The sequence below is a fragment of the Siphateles boraxobius genome, unplaced genomic scaffold (assembly GCF_051911475.1).
Source record: "Siphateles boraxobius isolate OS27281-9 unplaced genomic scaffold, OSU_SipBor_1 12, whole genome shotgun sequence".
Taxonomy (NCBI): domain Eukaryota; kingdom Metazoa; phylum Chordata; class Actinopteri; order Cypriniformes; family Leuciscidae; genus Siphateles; species Siphateles boraxobius.
Genome location: NW_027508722.1, coordinates 13,034,098 through 13,050,360, shown reverse-complemented (window position 1 = coordinate 13,050,360; position 16,263 = coordinate 13,034,098). Strand labels below are relative to the sequence as shown.

General features: G+C 38.2%; 1 protein-coding gene across 1 annotated transcript; it reads right to left on the bottom strand.

Moving 5' to 3' along the window:
* Window positions 1–88: 88 nt before the first annotated feature.
* LOC143714389 (lipid scramblase CLPTM1L-like) lies at window positions 89–15,678 on the bottom strand. The gene is made up of 17 exons (XM_077205498.1): window positions 15,147–15,678; window positions 14,955–15,049; window positions 12,177–12,351; window positions 10,736–10,857; window positions 10,548–10,635; window positions 10,338–10,455; window positions 10,107–10,201; window positions 9,930–10,014; window positions 9,736–9,827; window positions 9,586–9,630; window positions 9,447–9,497; window positions 9,217–9,299; window positions 8,621–8,655; window positions 8,466–8,521; window positions 7,532–7,576; window positions 5,524–5,639; window positions 89–924 (listed from the first exon to the last, which is right to left on the bottom strand). The coding sequence occupies exons 1-17, from the start codon at window positions 15,345–15,347 to the stop codon at window positions 840–842; spliced, it is 1,587 nt and encodes a 528-aa protein (XP_077061613.1). The 5' UTR covers window positions 15,348–15,678; the 3' UTR covers window positions 89–839.
* Between the last annotated feature and the right edge of the window lie 585 nt (window positions 15,679–16,263).

Sequence of the window (16,263 nt, the reverse complement as noted above, 5' to 3'; positions counted from 1 at the left end):
CACAACACAGATTAAATCATCTCCTTTTTTTGTTTGTTGAGGATTTGTTTAAAGGCAACACGATGAAAAACCCAGAAGAAAATAATTCTGTTGTCAGACTTTAATAAAACATTCTTTAAAAGTCAAATGAAACCTAGATATAGTCAAACAGATGTATAGTTGACTTTTTTCATCTAAAATTATACTTTCATAATAAACAAGACCAAATAATGCACATGACAGACTGATACTCTTTAAACATTTGCAATAAATACTGTACTGAAGCTTGCTATTCCAGAAAATGAAAAAGTCAGTACCTTTTCAACAGATTAATTTCCAGTTGAAGTGCACAGCATGTCAAAAAGGAATGTATACAATTATGGTTCAAATGCAAAACAAACGAAAACTGCAAAGCAGCTAACTCAATGTGTTTCAAAATCTGTAGAATGTGCATTTCTGTTCAAAACAACTAGTGAGTGTTATTTTGGACGTTTAAAAACAGTTGTGAAGATTTTGTAATCACAGGTTTTGCCATTGCAGTCATTCTTTCAAAGGACGTAAAAGCCCAGGTGGGTGTTGCTGTAGTTTCTTTTAGAGCTTACATCACTTTTTAATGGTTTGATGGATCGGCCTGAGTGAATAGTACACACTGATTTGTTCTAAAGCAGGTGTGCTCTGCTATTCTCATCAGTTCTGGCTTGTTCAAGTAGGTGTAGATTTTGCAGCAGACAGCAGGAGGCAGGATCGTTACAAAAATACACAGAACTTTCGACGACTGTAATGCCCTTCTTCAGTGCTCTAGCATTTCTCCTGTATTGCATGCATGGAGAGCGCAAGCTGTCAGAGAACGTCGCGGACGCTTAGTCTTCATGTAGCTTTCCTTTGGGTTTCTTCCTGTGTGACGCCCCGAAATCACGTGACCTGGACTTGCTCACTGGATAAATCCTGAGGACAGTGAATTTAACATTTGTTAGCCATGGCTAATAACTGTATCCTCAATAAAGACTGGAAAACTACGTAGTAACTGTATCAAGTTAAAAGCTACTGATAATGTAAACTGTATTCAAGTTTACATACATATATAGGCCTACTACCATTCAAAAGTTTGGGGTCTGCATTCATTTGATCAAGAATACAGTAAAAATGTCAATGTTGTGAAATATTATTACTATTATAAATAGTATCTGTTTACTACACTCAACAAAATTATAAACGCAACACTTTTATTTTTGCCCCTATTTTTGATGAGCTGAACTCAAAGATCTAAGAATTTTTCTATGAAGGCCTATTTCTCTGGTTCGAAAACCAGTTCAGTATCTGGTGTGACCACCATTTGCCTCACGCAGTGCAACACATCTCCTTCGCATAGAGTTGATCAGGTTGTTGATTGCTGCCTGTGGAATGTTGGTCCACTCCTCTTCAATGACTGTGCGAAATTGCTGGATATTGATTGGCAGGACCTGGAACACGCTATCATATAGGCCAAGCCAAAGCATCCCTAACATGCTCAATGGGTGACATGTCCGCTGAGTATGCTGGCCAAGCAAGAACTGCGATGTTTTCAGCTTCCAGGAATTGGGTACAGATCCTTGCAACATGGGGCCGTGCATTATCATGCTGCAACATGAGGTGATGGTCGTGGATGAATGGCACAACAATGGGCCTCAGGATCTCGTCACGGTATCTCTGTGCATTCAAAATGCCATCAATAAAATGCACCTGTTTTCGTTGTCCATAACATACGCCTGCCCATACCATAACCCCACCACCACCATGGGCCACTCGATCCACAACGTTGACATCAGCAAACCGTTCACCCACACGACACCATACACGCTGTCTGCCATCTGCCCTGTACAGTGAAAACCGGGATTCATCCGTGAAGAGAACACCTCTCCAAAGTACCAGGCGCCATCGAATGTGAGCATTTGCTCACTCAAGTTGGTTACAACGACGAACTGCAGTCAGGTCGAGACCCCGATGAGGATGACGAGCATGCAGATGAGCTTCCCTGAGATGGTTTCTGACAGTTTGTGCAGAAATTATTTGGTTATGAAAACCGATTGTTGCAGCAGCTATCCGGGTGGCTGGTCTCAGACGATCTTGAGGTGAAGATGCTGGATGTGGAGGTCCTGGGCTGGTGTGGTTACACGTGGTCTGGGGTTGTGAGGCCGGTTGGATGTACTGGAAAATTATCTGAAACACCTTTGGAGATGGCTTATGGTAGAGAAATGAACATTCAATTCATGGGCAACAGCTCTGGTGGACATTCCTGCAGTCAGCATGCCAATTGCACACTCCCTCAAAACTTGGAACATCTGTGGCATTGTGATGTGTGATAAAACTGATCATAACCAATCATAACCTAACCAACTCACCACATAAGCCGTGTAGTCCTTCGTACCACTCTGGGATCAAAGGACAGTACTTACAATTGGAATAGGTTGCTCCAGCTGAACTTCCATGAACTTTTCAGTTCTCTCTTTTTTTTTTTAGGAAAGTAATCATAGCTATTTTCAGATCGGATTGCTGAGGAAGCGCTCGTCCTCCCAGATGAGAGAAAGAACACTACAGACACCACATCCTGCCCTTGGGGAGGTTAATATGTGGAGAATACATCACATGAACTTACCTCCTGGAAATTACCCACCCGTGGAAAGAAGTCCCTGTGGTAGGAGGGACTACCGGGGGAAGGAGCATTGAGTTTGCCACCTCCTGGGAAAGAACAGATCCTGCCATCCCTGGGTCACCCGTCTCAGGGATCCTTCAAAGCCTTCTTTATGCTCTTGTGGGTCGCCTGATGAGTGGGCTGTGTCGCATTCCAGGGGGCAACTCGATGCTGCAGCCTGGCTGTGGGCCCCTGCGAGACTTTGGTCGCTCTGAGAGTGAAGTAAGTCGCTAAGCGTAGTTTCTGCATCAATCCCGGCTCAGAACTACCCTCGTGCAGCTCTTTTAGAGCTTTAGCCTGATGGACCTGCAAGATGGCCATGGCATGTATGGTGGAGGCGGCCTGTCCAGCAGCATCGCAAGCCTTCGCTGTTAGAGACAAAGTGAACTTAGGCCCTAGAAAGGGAGTCTGGTACGATTTCGCCAGGTCGCGGCATTTTGCGGGCATAAATGCATCGCAATTGAACACTCCACCTGTGGAACCTATACCCCTTGGCTGCCCCACCGTTGAGGGTAGTGAGGGTGGAAGAGCTCGTAAAGCGGAACCAGGCAGTAAAAGGTGCCTTCCATGACTTTGTGAGCTCCTCATGCACTTACGGGAAAAAAAGGTGCTGGGGCAATACACAGCTGTGAGTCGCGCTCCGAGCCCAAATACCAATCCAACAGACAGCATTCCATAGGATTCCACTCTAGCCCGATGCTCTCGATGGCCTGAGCAAGCATGGCCGCCGACTCAGAGTCACACTCAGACTGGGCCACCACACCGGAGGGTGGGAGCCCAGCCGAGTCTTCTATGCCCGATGATGCTATTGACAGCTCATCCTCATCTGGAGCCATGAATGAGATTCAGGTGCGCCATGTGACGCAACATCAAACTCATCCGGGAACTCCACTGGGAGCAACATGCAAGGTGAGGAATTGGAGGCCCGTGGGGATTGACCCGACGGAAATGCTCCTGTTGTTGCCCTCATATACTCCTTAGTGTTAGCCGTTGTGGCCTTGTGCATTGCAGAAGGACCAGCGCAGAGAGTGGATGAGGTGACTCTTTAGCCAGAAAAGTGAGTCGAGATCCCAACTACAACCCCCTAGTTCCCCTATTTTCTCTCCCTCTCCCTCACCTTACTTCCCCTGCTCTGCTCCTCTCGTCACGTCTAGTCTACTGTCTTGTACTTTGAGAGACGCTCTCAGCACTGCTCTCCAAACTAAGAAATCATGGATATGATCAACTGGTCCCTCAACGCAATTGACACCATCTTCTTAACGAGAAGCTTGGGTTCGGGGGAACCTGACTGCCCAGCTGGAATGTTCGCAGCTGGCTACACGATGGACGCGTGGTAGAGGTGGCGGGTTGTGTGTCTGGCAGCTCTTTCCGTGGAGGACGTTGAAGATATCTGCCTATTCGGAACCATGATAACAGGTCTTCTGCTGATTGGATTAGGTATTGCCCTGGTTTATCGAGGAATTAAGAAGATGGTGACAGCTGTCCAAAACCTCACAAGGCTGCCCGTCATGACTGAAGCGGTGGGCAGAGCTGTCAGCACTCAGATTGTCTATGAACCACAATATGGATAATATCATGGAGAAGCTCACAGCTTTGCAAAGGCAAATGGATCATTTCGGAGACCAAAATGGACCAGGAGAATAGCCGTGTAAATTGAATGCGACTACTCGCCCCAAGACCAAACAATCTCAATCTTATCTGTTTTCGGCCGCCCTCAACCAGCACTGGCCTTGGCCAAGGAAGAGTACTGCAGTGAGCCGCTCTTGGGTTCCTTGCCCGACTCCCCAGACACCTGGCGATTGTTGACTCTGTCTGTGACCTGATCAAGGTTGTCTCCATGGAAACTTGCTGTGTATCGCTATGACAATCCTGGGGACTGATGCACCTAGATTATGATGCCAGGCATAGCGACTCTCCAGGCCTACACATACATGAACTCTTACACATATATAGATATGCAATCACCCGTCTCACACCCCATCCCTTGCCTTCGCCGCTTTGTACCCCCAGTCTGACAGGCGGGTCTGTGACCAGCGCCTGAAATGGCTGCAGGACCGGATGGCTGCTTGCCTGGGCTGGGCTACCTCCATCCCCCACTCCCCACCCTTGTTGCAAGTCTTGTTCATGTAGAGTGTACTGATTGTGTGCTAATGTTGCTGAGGTGTTTTTTTTGCTGTTCCCACACTGTACTCCTTACAGGAGCATTGTCTGGGGGTTGCCTTTTTTCTCCTCATGTCATGCTGTATTTTTCCCCTTGAATTTTCTCACTTGTGAGACAAATAAAGGCATTATCTTATCTTAACTGTCCCTTTTGATGTGCCCTTGCACAACAATTTCTTAAGTATTGCTAATTTCTTAAAAACAATTACTGATGCCAAACTTTTGAATGGTAGTGAATTGTATTTAAGTATTTATCTGAAACCTATATACCTAAAACCTAATACAAGTAGTAAAATACAAAAAAAGTGATTTATATAACGTAGTGTGAAAAACATAGTGATGAACCATTTAACTAAATATTTAATATAAGACTGGAAAATGCAGGAGGAACTAGAAAAGAAACCTGGGAATCATTTGTATTAAACCATCCAAACTAAAATGAATCTTCCTATTTCTTCAGAGATAGAGGACAGTTTAGGAGAATGTGTTTTATTAATGCTACTGAAACCTACTGGAAAAAATAACTTGTTAGTGGAAAAGTGGATACTGTCAGGAAAAGAACTGAACCAATGTCATGGTAATGAAAATGTAGCTACATTACTAAGATATTTACTTAGATTTACTGTACAGAAATTACTCTGCAAGGGGCTTTTTGTGGATTGACTCGTTCATTCCTTCATCCTATTCCACATGCACCAACTGTTTGCTTTCCCCACCTGCGCTGATAGAGGTAGATGAGGAAGACCACATCATCTCTGAAGCATGCCAACTGATGGGGTCCAGGGGTTGTTATTATTCCACTGAACACATCACTGATGAATGTGTTCAAGCCCTGATAAGCAAAAGGAATTCATCAAACTTTATATTTAAGTCTTAAGACTCCCTATTAAGCAGAAACAACTTAAAAGAAATGTTATATTGGTTTTCCCCATTGAAAACATTTAATGTTCTGATATAAAAAAAATATGGTCCCACTTCATATTAAGTGGCTTTAAGTACTATGTACTTACATTGAAACTAATAATTTGATACAATGGGCTTATTGTGTACAGTACATACATGTTTTTACATTGTACTTATATTTTAAAAAATACCGGAATGTAATTACAGCTATTTGTAATTAATTGTAATTAACATTAATTGTAATTAATGAATGTATGTAATTACATTTGTAATTACACTGTTGATCCTTCCCTTCCACCTTAACCCACCCTTAAACCTACCCATACCACCACACCAGCCCCTAACCTTACCCGTATCACACCTCAATAGAAGCAAAAGTGTTTAACAATACAACATGAACACAATAAGTACATTGTACATATTTTTCAATGTAAGTACATAATACTTAAAGCCACTTAATATAAAGTGGGACCAATAATATATATATTAAAAGATAATGTTGTCTTATTTTTTCACCTGAGATGTTTCTTGCTCCCAAAAGTCATAATTTAGTTTATGGCCATTGTAATATTATTTCAATATTAAATATAGGCTTCAGCCCTAACTTTAAGATCCTTCTTTAGGATATGCAGAGTGGTAGGTGCTACACACAGCCAGGAACATATATGATGAGCTTTCACACATTTTATGTTCAGTTTTTCTAAGTCAGTGTTTCTCAACTGGTGGGTCGTGTCGTGGAGTGCATAGTCAAAGAATAAACAACAACAAAAAACATACTTCTAGAAAGACTTTTAGAAAATACAAGCATGGAACACGGTACTTACGTTGTCTGTAAGTCATGAAATTACCAAAAAGTGTTACCCAAAATACAACTTGATTTTCATTTTGTTATTTTGATGATTGTGTTGGCTCATACCGACTTACTAACTTTATTGTATTAACAAAAACCATGTAATAGCCTTAAATTATACTGTTTATTCATCAGTATTAGTGATATTTAAGTAAAATGGGATGGTACTTGGGTGTGTGTCAACCATTTTTGAGAAATAAAATTTGGGTCACGGCTTAATGACCATGGAAAAAAATGTGGGTCCAAACCACCAAACCAGTTGTGAACCACCAATCTAAATAATACTTCCTCCTTATTACCTTACTGCGACTGTGCGGGCAAGTCTCTGAACACTAAATAGTTGTTGATGATGTGTTAAGGTTAATGCATACATTTTATATATTTTATTTTTATTTTATATACATACAATAGTTTTGTGTTTTAACTCCTTTAACTTCAGTGCCATGGTTTTAGAATGCTGTGAGCCGCAAGTACAACAGTCAAAGACGTCTGCTAATTGCATGTTTACATAGAAACACAATGAAAAAGCAGCGCAGTGGAATGCAAAAACATCTTCTATGTAATATTTACATTACATGGTTTGATGACCTTTAAAAATTGTGCAGAGTGCAAAAGCTTGTATTTGCACTTCATCTGCCTCCATTGCAAATCACACCGTTTTTGCTTTGCCTTTTTGGCCTTTTTTTTCCAGGTCATTAGTTACATCTACCTCTGCTTGCTTCACCAATGTATATTGTAAATGCAGATATTGGATTTGGGTCACTTTTAAAAGAAGATGTAAGCTGGTCGCCAACAAAATATAGTCAACAAATCGGAATAGGAAGACCTGCAATGTAATGCATCCAATGTGAACAGCCTCTTCATTTTAATGGTCTTTTTGGACTGGGTAGAAAGTTGTGTGTTCAGAGAGTTTCAGTATATTTTCAAAATCACAGAAAATCGATTTCTCATTAAATAACAATGTAACTTACCTTATACATCAAGACGGACATCTGCAGGTGAGCCACAGATTGTAACTGTGGAGAAAAGCAAAAGACACACTTAAAGGGATAGTTCACCCAAAAATGAAAATTCTGTCAGTATTTACTCACCCTCATGTTGTTCCAACCCCGTAAGACCTTCGTTCATCTTCAGAACACAAATTAAGATATTTTTGATTAAATCTGAGAGCTGGATCACTCCTCCATAGGCTTCTAAGGGATTGAAACTTGCCAGCCCCGAAAAGTTATTAAAGACATTGTTAAAATAGTCCAGGTAACTTGGTGACTCCAAGTTTATCAAATAAAATGAGAATACTTTTTGTGCGCAAAAAAAGCAAAAATAACGACTTTATTTCAACTATTAATTTCGTTCTCTGTGGGCCTCGAGTCAGTTCACGTAGTGTAATAGCGTAGTGCTTCTGTGTTGTATGTCACACGCATCACACACATGACCAGCGTCGGCCAATAGTGAGCCTACGTGTGACGTACAACTCAGAAGCGCTGCGCTGTTCAACTACGTGAACTGACTCGAGGCCCACAGAGAAGGAAATTAATAGTTGAAATAAAGTCGTTATTTTTGTTTTTTGTATTCTCGTCCCTTGATAAACTTAAGATTGAGCCACTGTAGTCACTTGGACTATTTTAATGATGTATTTAACAACTTTTCGGGGCCGGCAAGTTTCAATCCCTTAGAAGTCTATGGAGGAGTGATCCAGCTCTCAGATTTAATCAAAAATATCTTAATTTGTGTTCCGAAGATGAACGAAGGTCTTACGGGGTTGAACAACATGAGGGTGAGTAATTACAGAATGACAGAATTTTCATTTTTGGGTGAACTAACCCTTTAAGGAACATTCAGAGGAAACATTATAGGAAAAAGACAACTGTAGTTGAACAGTATTTTAGAACTGGCCTATAAACAAACCTTGTAATTGATGAACAGCTGAGGAACCATTGACAGAAACCCGAACGCATAAACACCTTAATGATTAAAAAAAAGAAGAGGAATTTTATTTAGAAATTCTTTGTGCAGTAAGTAATTAAATGTTAATTAACACTTTTTATCATTAAAGCTCTTACCACTAATAAGGCCATTTGTTATCCAAGAGTACCAACTATTGAGAGTACACAACAAAACGAAACATGAATACATATATTAATATATATAAAATTACAGAGGCTCTAAAAAGTTTGTGAACCTTTTTTGTGAATTTCTTTTATAAATATGACCTATATAGAAAGATGAATTCAGAATAGACCTTTCTTATTTAAATGAGTTGAGGCAGTGTTGTTAGGAGGAATGGACCAAAATACTTTTTAAACTGATTACACAGTTACATAGAAACATTTGGTTCCTGTTATTGCTGCTCAAGGGCGTCACACCAGATAACAACAAGGATGTTTATTTTGCTTAAAATGTGTAGTGTTATTTGTTTTATTGGATTTCTCTTTATCTAGTTAGAGGACTTGCAGGAAGATTTCAATGTCGGTCAAATTTATAAAAGATTCACACATTTTCCAGTACCACTACACTAAGTATATATATATGGAGAAATCATGAACATATATATACCGGTGTATATATATATATATATATATATATATATATATATATATATATATATATATATACATTATATTAATAATATTATTATTTATTTATTTTTAAATGTTACCTTTTATTTTGGAGATACAAGTATGAGTATATGGCCCCACTGATACACAATGGATACATCAGATATGACAAGAACTTCATGGCCTGTACAAGTAAAGAGAAACTACTAAAAAAAAAAACTGTGTCAAAGAAAGATGACAAATTCTATAAGACCTTGGGAAACATTAATTAATAATGAACTAAATGGTTCAATGAACAAATTGAAATGGTTCAAAAATAATTTGTTCACACCTTAGAATCATAGTCTTCCGTTGCGCGCTCAAAATCATCCATTCTTTCATCCTTCAAGAAAACAAATTACAGTGAGTACGATGTGTAATCCTTAAATAGACCATACTGTGCTTACTAAGTATAAGTAATAAACACTTACATGAAATGTGGGTGAAAGTGCTAAGACCCTGTTCACTTTCCATAACTAAAATTCACGAACAAATGACAGTGGAGAAAAGTTATGTTTGGTTTAAACAGAAATAAATGCCAGCAGTCCAAAATGAGCACATTTCACCTATTTTTATAGAGCCGAGATCCCAGTGGGAAGCAGAATCAGCCAGCTGGATTTCTCTTCTATTAGGTGCAGGAATATTACGATGGTACTGAAACATCTCCACACAACTGCAGAGACAAACACGATTTTATAGCCATTTTTCCCACTTGCGACAAATTATTTGTGACTCGTCTTGTTGCACCAACATACTGCAGCTATTTATTCAGTACCTGATCTTCTAGAAATACCAGCTAAACTCTTCTTTTCTCGCCAGAACCTTATGTCATTCTTGAAGGCAAAGACCTCAAATGAGAGCTGCAAAACAGAATATTACATTATCGGTAAGTAATGATAATACATAATAATAAACGTACATAAAAACAAGTATCTTTATAAAGCATTTTTACATGGAATGCAGGCACTAGAATGTACAAAGCCAAGATGTGCAGCCCACTATCAACAAACATGGCTTTAATTTCATCAAGATTCTGCTCCGAAAATCCTGCCAGAAGGAAAGAAGAAAAACATGCTTATGATTAATACAAAATTAAACAATAAATCTGAGAAAACGTGTGAATCTAGTTATTGAATTATTTTTGTATATGATTCATATATGTCATGCATTGTGTGTCACTCACCAAAATGTTTGAGTGAGTATATGACAGCTTGTATGTGGATCCATATTCTGAATTTGCGTAAGGTAATGGTGTCATATGATATTGTCAGTGGGACTGCTTTTGTGGTGCTGTTTATCTCCTGTGTAATTTAACATGTAAAACGTGCATTCATAAATCGAACGCATTTAAATTTTTACATTTTAAATAGAAATAGTTTTTTTTTTAACATACAATTAAGTCCTTTAATCTGCTTCTTAGTTCATCAACCAGTAAAAGTGGCAGATACAATTTCTTTTTTTCCTTTTTTCCATCTTCAACTCTGAGGGAATAAAATGAAGGTAAAACAAACAGTGCTGGAATTCCAGGTGATATATTAAGACACAGATACACACACATCAAGGTTTCAGATAATAACTCACATTTTCATATAGCGGCGAAGGTCGCTGGGCACCGCAGCACTGTTGAAGGTGAAATCCTCATTCATTACGTTCAAAGGAAGTCGTGATTTCCAGTAAGAAACAATCTGCTGCTCTTCTGGTGCCTTTACACAGGAAAGTATCCACATTCAAGTTATCTCTTCACATCTGTCATGATGCATTTTTGATTTTAGTCAACTAAACTTAATTTACTGTTTATATAATCAGTTGAGATTTTTTACAGCATATGAACTGATTTGAAGTTGGGTATATTCATTTAATGTTTTATGGACTGATGAAGTAAGATAATACTTCACTTTGCTGTACTGTATGTAAAGTTGAGAACCCCAACGATTTTATGCTTTTAGATGATGATCTTATGCAGGTGTGCTTTCCTAAAAGCATCATTAGTCAACTGTGGTCACAAGTTCAGTCGTTAGCAGCATAGTTAAACGATTTGGCATTTCCTGAAACCATAGTTCCATTGAACATTCACAAACAGTGTGGTTGGTGGAACTACAGCTCTAGAGCTGAGGTTAGAAGTGGTTTATTGCTAAAATTACATGTGGGCTTAATAAATCCTTATCCTGAGCAAAATAAGCAAAATTTCGAATATGTACAAATTTCATTTATGTCTTTCAAGAGATTTAAAGGAACAGTTCACTTGAAAATTTAAATTCTGTCATCATTTACTCACCCGCAAGTTGTTTCAAACCTGTAAGAATTTCTTTATTCTGCCGAACATGAAGGAAGATACTTTGAAGAATGTCGGTAATACACAGTTGATGGACCCCGTTGACTTCCATAGTATTTCTTTTCCTACTATGGAGTCCATCAACTGTTTGGTTACAGACATTCTTCAAAATATATTCCATTGTGATCAGCAGAAGAAAGAAATTCATACAGGTTTGAAACAACTTGCGGGTGAGTAAATGATGACAGAATTTAAATTTTCAAGTGAACTGTTCCTTGAAAGTGCCGTTTTTGAAGTGTGTGCATGTGCGTAGGGCCTCTAGTATGAAAGGAGTATATTGTCAGTACATTCGGCAGAATACAATAGAAGTAATTATGAAATTGCATGAATATGTACTTAACTCTTACCTAAGTGGGTCAAAACGTCTTAAGTTAAACTGAATTAATTTAATATAAATGTAAACTATAATGCATTTTCCTTTAATTGCAAATAACATGCAGTTAACTGTCCGAAAACATTACATTCAGTTTGCACTCAAGAATGTTCTTTCAAAGAAAATTATTTACGCAAAAATGTAGTCGTTTTTAAAGTATGCTAAAATTTACTTCTTTTTCACAAGGGTAATTAGGGTACCAAATAAGCTGCCACAATATTCTGATTTTTTTTCTGAAGATCGGGAGGAATTCAAGTACTTTGAACGATGACAAAGACCGCTGAAGAAGTGTGGGCAGTAATACTTTGCTACAATACCTCAGGGTTAGTGCTGGTGCCAGACTGAAGAAGGATCACTTGAGAGGTGAGACGGGTCACAAGACGCACATGTCTGCCGTCTTTCCAAGGCGAAACTCCACTTTTGTGCACAAACACCACGGCATGGACGCTCCCATTGTTATGGGTCATCTCAGGAACCGCGACACTCACCTTCCTTTAATCACAAAACATTGTATGCTATCTGAGGAACCAAACAATGCAGTTTCAGTATTCACATACTGTACAATAAAAATGGTCAAAACCATATTAAAGTAAGTTTCTCAAATTGAATCAATTTCTTACCCCATCACCAGTTCTGAGCCACAGTGTACTTTCTGCAACTAAATGGGAAATAAAATTTTCATCTAGCCCTAACAAAAATGTACTGTGGTGATCCTATGGTACTAGATCACATGGTAAATCATATGGTATCACATAGTAAATACCATGATACTTTAATATATACTGGTCCCTAAAACCACATTTAAAAAAAATTCTGAATGTCATTAAATTATTATTAAAATCAAACCAAGTGGCATTTGCAAGGAAAATGGCCATTTTATTTATTAAATTTTTTATTTATTTAACACTTTATTTATACATGTACATAATTCAGAGTGCCACATAAGGGATAATGTACGTCCAGTTGGTTGTTATTGCAGAATAAACCCCGACAGGGTGATCAGAATGCATTAAAAGGAATTGAGGGACATCAAACAATATGAGGCTTAAAACAAATATCTGCAAACAAATGAATGTTAGACCTTTTAATAGAACTAACTAACAGAACTAGCAAGTTTGCAATTACTTGTACCTAATTGGTCCCAATCAGAGTGTGTCCAAATACTTATTTATTGTTTTATTATTTAAAACCTGTATGTTCTCATCAATAACAGAACAGCCAAATAAAAAAAGTTGAATTACTCTTTTTTTTAAAGAAAAAGAAGAGAACTTAATTGTATTGAATGTGCTCTTGTAGTGCACTTAAAATCTTAAAAATATAAACTGTACTTGCAGATTCAACCCTATTCCCATAAAAGTTGGGACAGTTTGTAAAATGCAATAAAATCAAGAATCTGTGATTTGTTCATTCTCCTTAACATTTATTTAACTGACAAAAGTACAAAGAAATGATTTTGAGGTTTTTCGCTGACCAGTTTGTTTGTGATTTTGATTTTGATTTTGATGGCTGCAACACAATCCAGAAAAGTTGAGACAAAGGCATGTTTACTACTGTATACTTTTTAATCATTTGGGAATTGAGGATAGTAATTGTCGCAGTTTTGCAAGTGCCCAATCTTGTCTGATACAATGCATTTCTTGATGTTGGTTTTCCAATGTATTTTTAATATAGTATCTTGATGATTTCTCATGCATTGTCATCTGAGGGCTCGAAGGTCACGCACATTCAACAGAGGTTTCCTGCCTTGGCCTACACAGACTGAGATTTCTCTGGATTGTCACGGATTTGGTCGATGTATTTTGGGACTCTTAGTTTTCAAGTTCTTTCTGTTCTGTTTTGCTAAGTTTCCCTTTTCCTGTTTCTTTAGTTGTCATAGTTATTCATTGTTTAATTGATTAGTCTCACCTGTCCCTCATTGCCACTGTATTTAAACTCTCAGTTGTCGCCTGTTCTTTGCCTTGTGTTGAAGTTTTGTGCTGGTGTTTCTATGTAGATTTCCTGGTCTTTATTAAATGTTATTTTATTGTTCATCTGCGTCAAGGATCTTTTTTCTGGATTATCAAGCACGTGACATTACGTGTCTTATCATGTAATGACCAACACACCTCAAGTTTCCCCTAAGGAGTTTTTTTTGGTGCTGGGGTGGCTATATTGACCGGGCTCAAATATCTGTGGAGCTTGGGATCTCCTTGATCACTGGATCAGCCCGAGGATGTAGGAGACTGTGATGGATTCTCCTCTGAGCTACGAGAGGCTGGCATGTCAAGTCCGGTGATCTCAGCACATCCGAGTCACGTGGTCCCAGAGTTATTGCCACTGTCGTCTGTTTATTTTTCCTCTGTCCAAACGTTTTTGGAGTGTTGCAGCCATCAAAATCAAAAATTGTTAATATTTACAAAATATTAATTTGACCATTAGAATTGTCAGTTAAATAACGGTTCAAGAGAATTAGCAAATCAGATTCTTGATTTTACAAAATGTCCCAACTTTTCTGGAATTGGGGCTGTAATATATTAATGAATAAAAGGTCAGATTAAAAGTTTTACTTTAAAGCATGTTTAAAATCATTATGTTTTAATTATCTTTTGTCATGTTTTAAGTACACTTATTTTGATGTGTTGACTAAAATTCTAGAGCAGATGTAATGTACTTGATTACAATTTTAACTGAAGTGCGCTAAGTTAAAGTTAAGTTAATATATTTTAAATGTAGGCTACTAAATTGCAACTTCATCATTACAAATGTGTTATTACAAATATGATATTTAAATGATTCAATTTGATCATAAATCAGTACATTCAGCATAGGGTAGCCTACAACGGGGTTAAAGGAACACCTTAAGAAAAATTTGCTTTTCATACTCCCAGTGTATGACTGATGCAGAAAAAAATAAGTTTGCATTGAATATTGATGGTGCAACAGATTTTGACATAATACAAGACATTTTAATTTAATTAACATGTTTGAAAAAAATATGTACACTTCACATTTAAGTAGCTCATATAGTTTTAATGTAGGGCCTATATTATTTCCGTAATAAGTTATTAATATTATGATATTTCACATGAATAACAAACCACAAAAGGTCAGCTTGCCTTTCGAACTTGGCGTTTATATCAAATCTGTCCACTTTGAAAAGCAGGTTGTGTCCAGCTTCATCACTGGGGTCCAGAGCGGAATAGACACTAAGCTGTTGAGAGATAACACGCATTAAGAACTGTAAGATTTTAAAGCAACGGGCGAATTACAATACATTTGACAAAGACAGTTACACTAGATGCACACACCTGAAGTCGAGGCTTGGCAGTGAGATAAGATGTAACGCAGCTGTCCCCTTTGACGCTGTCACAGGGTTTGGTGTGAATGAAGCCGTATATGGCCCAGCACGTATGCAGGACATACACCACCAACACCCCACAAATCACTTTAGTGTAAGACATCTTGAACTGAGAGCCATTTTTGGGCTTAGAACAGCACGACGGGAACATCTTCACGCCACGTCAAGTCGTTATTGTAAGGGGACGAATGCAGAAAAAAAGCTTTCAGCGATTCCCCTTAGCTGGCGAAGCACAGCAACACTTGCCTGGTTCATTCATTCATTGCGCGCTCGCGGAGGGGAAACGATGTCTTTATCCCAGGCGCTGTAAAGCATCAGTGCAGCAGCAGCGAGTTGATGTTTCAGTGAATTGCAGAAGGCCTAAAACCATCAAAACACAAAGGCTGGAGCGAAGATATTCATTTAATTTTGAGAATACGGAATATGCAACCGCATGATCGCATTTATGACCAGCATCTTAGTATTTGTGGGCACTGGGCAGTGTTGAGTCGGATGAATGCGGAGAGCGCCATCCTGTGGCCGCAATGAGAATCTGCGCTTGTGACTTTTTATGTAAAAAAAAAACACATCCAGTAATGCCAAAATATTACTCCCTTCGCAAACATTACGGCTGAATTTTTTAGTGCACCCCACCCCTCCATTTTTTTTGTAATGAATTAAAAGGCAAATATAAGTCAATAATTTATAATAAAAAGAAATGCACAAGCAAAATACACAAACCAAAAAAAAACAATACTATTGTTTACATTTATGCATTTAGCAGACGCTTACACAAGAGGAACAAAAGCACTTCATCAAAGACCCAGCAATGTTTGTAATATACATTCAATGTTTAATGTTTATTACTATAGGAAGCTGAAGATGAGAAATGCAGAGAAGATTAGTAAAGTTGAGTTAAATGCAGAGAAGATAAGTCAAATTTTTAAGTCTTTTATGTAAAGAATGTATTTATAAAGTTCATTATGAAAGTTATTTCTTGATCCAGGGAACAGCTTTTTAAAGATTTCTTATGGAACATAAATAGGAAACTAGAACAAAACCAAACCAAGTTTGCACTGTAGGCCTAT